This window comes from Myotis lucifugus, unplaced genomic scaffold (genome assembly GCF_000147115.1).
Source record: "Myotis lucifugus unplaced genomic scaffold, Myoluc2.0 scaffold_180, whole genome shotgun sequence".
NCBI classification, from domain to species: domain Eukaryota; kingdom Metazoa; phylum Chordata; class Mammalia; order Chiroptera; family Vespertilionidae; genus Myotis; species Myotis lucifugus.
Window position 1 is genome coordinate 1,095,181 of NW_005871228.1, and position 9,560 is coordinate 1,104,740.

Sequence of the window (9,560 nt, forward strand, 5' to 3'; positions counted from 1 at the left end):
AACAAAAAGAGAAAAAACTCCCATTCACTTATCATCCACACATAACCACTGTTAACATTCTGGTATATGTCGTTCTAGATTTAATAGAATATTTATAAATCGATTATGCACTTCTATTTTTATTTAAATACATATTACACAATTTTATGTTTCTTTTTTTAATTGATGCATACTGTTATATGGCTTAGAAGCTTGCTTTTATCTTCCCATATAGTAATCTTCTACATTAACTTATGGTGACATGGTTTTCAATTCTGTAGATGAGCCATAATGTATGTACCAGGTTAAGTAATTAAACAAGGAGGCCAGCAGACTGAGGCAGCTCTAAAGCCCCAGCAACCTACATAAGCAAACCCAAATCTAAGCCAGTAAATGCGTCAAGGCTCTGAAATCAAAACACTCAAGACAACCAGTCCAAAAAGCCACGCAGACTTTAAGCTTAAACTATAGACAACCAAAGAATTTCCTTTCTTTGCTTCTCTATGTAAGTCTTTCCCCCTGGCTCCTGTGGGCTGAGGGTTCCTAGCCACTTCCAGTTTAGTGCTACCCCCATGGAATCGATTTTTTGCTCAAGTAAACTCTTAAAATTTGTATTTTGCCTCCATGTATCATCTTATAACCCCATTCGCTATTGATGGAGATCTAGATCAGAGTAAGTCTAATTAAATAATGGCACTTTGAATGACTAGCATCCTTAGCCCAGGCTCTGGCGCCCATCTGTGAGACTTACTCAATGTGCCACCTCAAAAAACTTCCTTAACCTCTTTGATCTCATCTGTAGAATGGGGGTAATCACAATACTTTCTTCATTGAAGAAACTGAAGATGAAGTTTATTTTGAGGACATTTGCCATTATCTTATCACTCACAGATGTTGAAGACAGGAAACCTCCCACAGGCCCACCAGGTCAGTGGCATCTGTCCATCAAGGCTGGTCCAGCCCATCAGAGGCTACCAGAGGTGGGCAAACTTTTTGACTCGAGGGCCACAATGGGTTCTTAAACTGGACCGGAGGGCCGGAACAAAAGCATGGATGGAGTGTTTGTGTAAACTAATATAAATTCAAAGTAAACATCATTACATAAAAGGGTACGGTCTTTTTTTTTTTTTTTTTTTAGTTTTATTCATTTCAAACGGGCCGGATCCGGCCCGCGGGCCGTAGTTTGCCCACGGCTGGGCTAGACCTACCCATTCATTCCTTCTTTGATTCACTGAGAGTTTGTTGAGCACCCACTCAGCCAGGCCCTGTGCTGGGTCCTGGGATTCAGAGTTGGACAAGGCCCAGTCCCTGCCTCACAGAACTTCCCATGTGGTAAGGGAGACAGACAAGTAACTAAGGCCACAGTCTAGTCCGGAAAGCCCTGTGACTGAGAGATGGGTGAATATAGTATTAGCCCAGAGGAGAGACCCAACATGCCTGGCAGAGCAGGAGGGCTTCCCAGAAAGGAAACCTAAAGGATGAATTGGTTTTGCCAGGTGGACAAGGGGAAAGGCATTCTCAAAAAAGGATCAGCCTGTGCAAAGACACAGAGGTGGGACATCACATACCTCATTCAGAAATCTACAGTGGTTTGGTGTGAGCCCAAGGGCTCTGTGTGAGTGGCCAGACCACAAAGGGCCTGCTGGGGTAAGGAGCATGACTCCATCCTAGGTATAATGAGAACCCAGCAAGAGCAATTAAACTAGGGAGTGACATGATTAAATGTGTTTCTAAGAAAAATCCATCTAACTACATAAGAGCTATCCAACTAGTTCTGTCTATGATGGGTGAGTCTGTTTGGGAGAATCTAGTCAGAGAAAATAACCCAAAAGAAAACAAAGGTCATTTATCTAAAGATGTTCCTAGCAGTATGTTTACTATAGTAACAAAATAATAAAAGCCTAATATGCAAATTGTTCAACTGGCAGTTCCACCTGGAGTTTGACCGCTCGCTATGACATGTGCTGACCACCAGGGGGCGGCGTGGAACATGGTGGGCATCAGCGATGCAGCACTGGTAGTGGGCGGCAGTGGAGGCGTTACTGCCCCTGATGGGCCCCAACGAGAGTGGGACCTCGCGGCAGGATGGTGGAGCAGATGAGTGGGTGGCGCCAGACCAAGACTGGTGTGAGCGGGGGGCTGATCGCCCCTGGATGGCAACCTGCAGCCCAGGCAGGGGGCGGGGCCACCGCCTGGCTCCCCATGGGTTCACACAGGAGCCAGTCTGCGAGGTCAGGCCGGGAGAGAGTGCGCTGCCTGTCTGGCTTTTGTGTAGCACCGCTGGTCGGCCCAGAGGCCCATGCTGCACCCGGCCCGCAGCATCCGACGATGCTCACTGCATCTCCGTGTGGGGACTCAGGTGCTGTGATTCAGGCAGAGGGGCGCACGTGGGGGCCCAGGGCCCAGGTGCTGCCCAGGGCCCAGAGGTCAGCTGGGACCTGCCCTTCCATGCCAGACACTCACACTTTGATTGCTGGCCAGGCCTAGGGACCACACCCGTGCACGAATTTCGTGCACCGGGCCTCTAGTAATAACAAAATGGCCAAAGTCCAAGTGACCAACTCTGGACAAATGAGGCATGACCCACACTTCAAGGTGCTCCCATGGGAAATGGAGATGAATAAACATATTGATAGTACAGAGAGGGACTGTGGCTGGGGCCTGGAGAGAGAGATGTAAGGATATAGTGATAAGAAAACTCCACTGGAGAGATCCAGGGAAGGCACCCTGGAAGAGGTACCATTTAGGATGGTAGGTGGGATTAGATCTTCAAGAGATAGGGAATGTGAGAAAGCATGCTCTAGACGGAGATTAGTTCACACCTATGCAAAGTCAAGGAGACTGCAAAATTCCAACTATACATGGGGAGCTGTGAGTGGTTCAGGTGCTGGCAGTTTTCAGCATTCACTTTGCTGAAAACACACAAATGGGTGTGAGGTACTCCAGGTCATCCCCAACTTCAGACAAAACAAAACAAAAAATCAGCCAGTAATTAAAACACTACAATCATTTATATTCATCACAACTTCTAATGGTATGTGAGCAACAGTAACTCATTACCAGTCCTGGTATAGGCAAGGCAGGGAGCCAGGGCTGCAAAATCCCAGGTGTGACTCTTCCTTCTTTCTCACTCAGGAAAGCACATGAGACTGCCAGTGAGCAAGAGCGAGATAATTAGAGGGAAAACCTGAACCTGCTCTGATGAGTTTTTAGTATTTCTTCAAAGAAGACCTACGAACAGCAAACAAGCACATGAAGTGATGCTCAACCTCAGTAGTCATGGGGGAAATGCAAATCCAAACCCCAGATACCACTTCACACCCGCTAAGGTGGCTCTAATTAAAAAATGGAAAATCACAAGTGTTGGCAAGAATATGGAAAAATCAGAACCCCTGTACACTACTGGTGAGACTGTAAAATGGTGCAGCCACCGTGGAAAATAGTTTGGGAGTTCCTCAAAAACTTAAGCATGGAATTACTTTATGACCCAGCAATTCCCCCTCTAGCTATACACATAAAATAATTGAAAACAAATATTCAAACAAATCCTTGCATACAGATATTCATAATATCACTATTCACAATAGCCAAATATCCCTATGAGTGGAAGATGAACAAAACAATTGTGGTATATCCATACAAAGAAATATTATTCAACCGTAAAAAAGAATAAAGTACGGACTCATGCTACAATATGATGAACCTCAAAAGCATTATGCTAAGTAAGAGAAGGCCAGGCACAGAAGGTCATGTATTATATAATTCCATGTATGCAAAATGTCCAGAATAGGCAAATCCATAGAGACAGAAAGCAGTTTAGTGGTTGGCAGGGGTTGGTGAGGTGTGACTGGGGGGATAGGGAGTGGCTGCTGAATGGAATTAAGGTTTTCTTTTAGAGTGATGAAAATTTTTAGAAGCAGATAAAAACAACGGCTGCACAACACTGTAAATGTATTAAATGCCACTGAATTGCACAGGTGAAGATGGCTAGTTTTATGTTACGTGAATTTTACCTCAAAAAAGTAAATCAGGATATCTAAATGTCCAATAAATACATGAAAAGGTAATCAACTTAATAATCAGGAAAACATAAATGAAGATACAGTAAGATTCTAATAGGTACCCATTAGAAAGGCTGGAATTAAGCCCAGTGACAAGACCAAGTGCTGGTGAGGATGCTAAAAAACGGGGACGCTCATACCAGGCTGGTGGCTGTGTACCTGCGAACAACCAGGTGACAGACATGCTGTCTGTTCATGCGTTGTCTGTTTGGTTGGAGGATTTGCATACCCTGTTACCCAGCATTCCACTCTTAGACACAGAATCAAGAGAAATGTGTGCACATGTGCATCAAGAGACACGTAGAAGAATGTTCACAGACACACTACTGTATCATCCCCAAATGGGAAAAATATTGTTGAAGACAAATGGATAGATAATATACATGTTATTAATACAGTGGAATATTATATAGCAATGAAGATAGATTAGCTACAGCCACATGCAACAGCATGAATGAATCTCAAAAACTTAATATTCAGTTTAAAAAGGCAGACACCAAAGAAGACATCCTACATGTATAAAGTTCAAAATCAAGTAAAATGGAACTTTGGAATTTGGGGATACAAGTTTAGGTCCTAAAGTTATTTTTAAAAAGTAAGGAAATGATCACATTGAAAGTCAAAGTGATAGTTGTCTCTGAGGGGAGGGAGGGAATCACATAGCCAAAGGACACAAAGGAGCTTCTGGGAGCTATGCTATTTCTTTCTTTTTTAAATATATTTTATTGATTTTTTACAGAGAGGAAAGGAGAGGGATAGAGAGTTAGAAACATCAGATGAGAGAGAAACATCGATCAGCTGCCTCTGCACACCCCCTACTGAGGATGTGCCCGCAACTAAGATACATGCCCTTGACCGGAATCAAACCTGGGACCCTTTAGTCCGCAGGCCGACACTCTATCCACTGAGCCAAACCGGTTAGGGCTATGCTATTTCTTCACCTGGGTTATGTGATGTTTGTACTGTGAGACATCATTGAACTGTACTTTTTCATTTATTCTCACCAGAGAATATGTTTATTGGCTTTAGAGAGAGGGGAAGGGAGGGGAGGGGAGGGGAGAGAGAGGGAGGGAGAGAGAGAGAGAGAGAGAGGGAAGGAGAGGAAGAGAAACATCAATGTGAAAGAGAAACGTCGATAGGTTCACAATCAAACACTTTAAAGAAAAGTAAATAATTCGCACATATCAGCATTTTATCTGGAACAAATTACTGGTGGCACTACTGTCCCTGTCCCCACAACAACCTCATCATCTAAAATAGCGGCTATTCCAATGACACTGAACTTTACTACTCAGCCATGACCCCTTAGGGACACAAGGATGGATGTGAGGGCAAGGGTCCCTTTCAGGGTCTCTTTAAACAGGGTGGGCAGGAAACCCTGAGGGGCCTGGAAGCCTTGGGCCTTTGGGACTCACTTTCCTCATCTGAAGGACCGAGACAGTAACAGTCCCTGTCCCCACCCCGTGGAGCATTGTGAGGACTGGATGAATGAAGTATGAGTGTGTTCACAGCTCTGCCTGAGCATATGAAGTGATTTATAGGTGTTAGACTAATTGAACTGCATGCAAAATTTGGTTTGCAAGAGGATATTTCATGCATCTAGAAGATTCTGAGTCTCAAAGGGACACCGAATACCCACCATTGCAAATGGCCCTACCCAGGCCCTGTTCAGTTCCTGAGGGCTTCCTGGCACTCCCTTCTTACATGATGGATGAGAACAGGACTTCCTCTGTGTTAGCAACCACAGCCCTGACCTGTCTCCCAGGGACCCAGCCTACAGGCGCAGGAGGAGGCAAGAGACACCAAAGTGTCTCTCCCCAGAGCCTTCTTCCTTTTGGGGGTGAGGGTTGCAGCAAAGTTCACCGAGGATCACAGAACCCGAAGCTGCCTCTGCTGCTGAGTTGGCAGTAACCTATATCACATGCAAAATTGCAATGTTCCCACATGGGCCATGGTGCTGAGAAGCCAAAACTGTGCTCCAGCTGCCCTTTGATCTGCAAGAAATGCCAGGCTGGACGCTCTGGCAGGAAAAGCTGTCATCGCGTTTGGGTCTCCCTCCCAAGGAAACAATGGTCCGGGCTGTCCCAGGCTTCCTCCAGCACACAAAGAGTTAACCAAGGCCACCCACCCAATCCCCACTTTCCTTCATGGAGACACCTCTATGGAGACTGTGTTCTAATCTCCTAAATCCAAAAGGGGTCAGAGACCACTGTTGGGGAGCACAGCTCTCCCACAAAACTGCATGGAGGAAGGGCGGAGCAAGGCACGACCGGAGCCTGCAAATCTGGGCTCAGTTCTGCCGTTGGACCGGCCACTTCCTAAGCCTCTCTCATCCTCAGTGTCCTCTTCTGTAAGAATTCCTGCATTGCTTTCTAACACAGCTACTGCTAGCACCAAGCCACAATACCTACCACTTATTTTCTGCCTGGTATGCGCTAGCGTGTGGAAAGCATATTATTTCTAATATCTCTCTTAATCTTCACAGCAGCCCTAGGAGGTCGGGTGATTTAATTATCCCCTCCCCCCTTTTTTTGAATGAGGAAACTGAAGCCCAGAGAGGTGAAATTAATTGCCCAAGGTCACCCAACTAGGCACAATTCAACCCCATGCTGCCTGACACAACCTAACCAAAACATGTTTTAACTAATACCCCGGGATTCATCCCACCGCCTGTGGGTCCAGGTGGGGAAAGTGAGCCTTGGGAAACAGAAGGGACCAGATCCCCTGGCTCCCGGCCCATAGCTCTTCCCATCACCCATGGAACCACTGCCCCGTGGAGGTGACTCCCGCGGTAACTCAGCGCTAAGTGAGGCATCAGAGCAATTCAGTCCCGTTATTTCTTTCGAGGCAACGGCGCCAGGTGTCTCTGCTGGCGGTCATGCTTCCGCACCTGGGTACAGGGAGGGCACCACACCTGCCCTGACAATGAGCTGGGCAGCACGCACGACCTGGGCGCGGGCACTGGGCGCAGCTAACTGTCCCCGCGGAGCCTCTGGTGCCCTCCGCTGCTTCCAAAGGCTCTCGATGCCCAGGACTGGAGGGACCACGCCTAACTTAGACATCTTGGATGCCCAGAGAGCGCTCCATCCACCCCAGCTGCCTGGGACTCCCACCCACCCCAGGAACCCCCTCGGGAAGCCGCGGCAGGACCGCCAGTGCGCACGGAGCGGCGAGGACTCCCTTTTATGTCCAGGAATGAGGCGCGCACTGCAGCCGCGCCCGCAGCCAAACGAGCTTCCCCGGGGCGCGGAGGCAGCGGGTGCCACCCTCCGGCCGGGTAGCTTACCTGTCTCCGCGCGGGTCCGGACAGCAGCGGAGAGAAGCGCGGAGACCCAGAGCAGCCACAGCAGGAACCGACTCTGCTCGTTCCTCCTGCAAGAAGTGGCCGAGTGAGAGAAGGCGAGGCGGGCAGGAGGGGCGCGGAGGAGCCGGGGCGCGGGTCTTACCTTGGCTCCATCTCGCGGGTCTGCCGAGCCCCGAAGGCGCTAAGCGACCGAGCTCCGCGGAGGCGACGGGGCGCTGCGCGCGGGCCGCCGCTCGCCCTTCCTGCAGGGAACAAAGGCGGCGCTGGCAGCGGCCGCGGCGGGCAGGCTCCCGGCTCCGGCCCGCGCCCTGAGTCACACGCGCTCTGAAACCCGACTCCGCCGCGCCCAGCGCTCCCTCGCGCGCCGCGCCGCGCCGCGCCCACCTCGGGCAGCGGTGGCGCACTCCCACCCCAGGACCTCCCCACGCCCCTTTCCCCCTCGACAGCCTCGCGCTTCCCGGCCGCCAGTGCCACCCCCAGCGGCATTAAGTAACCTTCGGGAAAAGCCCGGAGACCCAGCTGGTCCGGGAAAGCGGCCGCGCTCCCTCCCACCCTCACGTCTGTCCCCGTCGGAGCTGCTCCACGGACAAAGCACTCTCCATTCGCGGGTCGATGGCCCAAGGAGGCTGGAATCACTGTGATTTGGGCTCGGAGAGGTGGCGCCAATGTCCCGAGATCACACAGCTGGACTGAGCTCTTGGCTGCCGGGCCCCACCCTGCATGCGTGACCCCCGGAACCTGCTTGAATGCTCCGGTGTGATCCAGTTTGGGTGGTATAATTGATACACATAACTAAAAGCAGCAAAGCTAATCCTAATGAAAATTGTAAATACATCTAATATTCCAGCGTTTTCCTCTCTATACCTTGCCGGTACCCCCACCCCCAAGTATAACCTCACAGGAGGGCAAGGGTTTATGTTTGTTTTGCTCTCTGCCTAAAATACTCCCTGATGGTGGGAGATGCCAATACACTGGAGGAACAAAGGGACACAGTCCTATGTCAGACATCACTCCAGGGGCCTTTCTTCCTGAATGCACTAAGCAGCCACAGAGGGCTTTGGCTCTGTGGTCAGTTCCTGCTTTTCATCTGATACCCCTTCCTGGAGCGAGAGGCACCACCTGCCAAGTGAAAGGTAATTTGAATGAGCCCTGCAGAGGAGAAGGGATGGGCACAGAGATGGTGGCTAACATTTATTAAGCACTGATTATGTCCCAGGTCCAGTGTTAGAGGCTCTGCCTGTGTGGTCTCATTTAATCCCCACAACAGCCCTGGGAAGGTGGCCCTGTAGTGATCCTCATTTCACAGATGAGGAAGCTGAGGTTTAAAATGTGCTCAGACGAATGCATGTCAGGTGTCAACATCCATGCTCTTTGCCACTCATACTACCCATTCACGAACAAGAGGATTAGACCCACTCCTGCCCCCAAGAACAGAATTGCACTGGAGACACAGAACACCGAGGCATGAAATGGTTAATGCCGACCCAGGCAGTGAGGACTGGAAAGGAGCTCTGGCCTGGGGGTTAGGAGTCTGGATTCCAGTCCAGTTCTGGCCCTGGCTGGAGAGTGAAGTTGGGCAACAATGTGGCGGGTCATTGTGAGTCTCTATGACAGTGATGGCGAACCTATGACACGCGTGTCAGAGGTGACACTCGAACTCATTTTTTTGGTTGATTTTTCTTTGTTAAATGGCATTTAAATATATAAAATAAATATCAAAAATATAAATCTTTGTTTTACTATGGTTGCAAATATCAAAAAATTTCTATATGTGACACGGCACCAGAGTTAAGTTACGGTTTTTCAAAATGCTGACACGCCGAGCTCAAAAGGTTCACCATCACTGCTCTATGAGGTAACACGCATGCCACAGTGCTCTGTTGCCTGTGAACTGCTGTGCGGATGTGAGGGGTCAGGTCTGGGATTAATGCAAGCAGTCTTTGGGAAAGGAAGAAATCAATGTGGCCTGGAGAAGGCAGAAGAGGCTTCAAAATGGGAGAGAAGCTAACCCAAGTGCTGGGGTCTGCTGAGAGTTTGCGGGGCCAAGAGGGAAGGGGAAGGCACTACTCAGAGGAACACACACCCAAGTAGTAAATGGATAAGAACTCCTTGGCTGGAGAGGAGACCAGTGGGTAGGGAGGTGCTAGAGTGCTAAGATCTTGAAAGGCAGGCTCATTGATGGGTATGCACGTGGCCGTGAAGGCCATGTGAAATCA

At 49.1% G+C, this 9,560-nt stretch overlaps 1 protein-coding gene across 1 annotated transcript in view; it reads right to left on the reverse strand.

Moving 5' to 3' along the window:
- The window catches only part of COL15A1 (collagen type XV alpha 1 chain), a 96,433-nt gene extending 88,803 nt beyond the window's left edge, over positions 1-7,630 (reverse strand). The window contains exons 1-2 of the mRNA XM_023760342.1: positions 7,487-7,630; positions 7,327-7,412 (exon numbers count right to left, since the gene is read on the reverse strand). Of these exons, the coding sequence (XP_023616110.1) occupies positions 7,327-7,412; positions 7,487-7,497 (97 nt within the window). The 5' untranslated portion in view covers positions 7,498-7,630. The remainder of the gene's footprint in view (positions 1-7,326; positions 7,413-7,486) is intronic.
- Between the last annotated feature and the right edge of the window lie 1,930 nt (positions 7,631-9,560).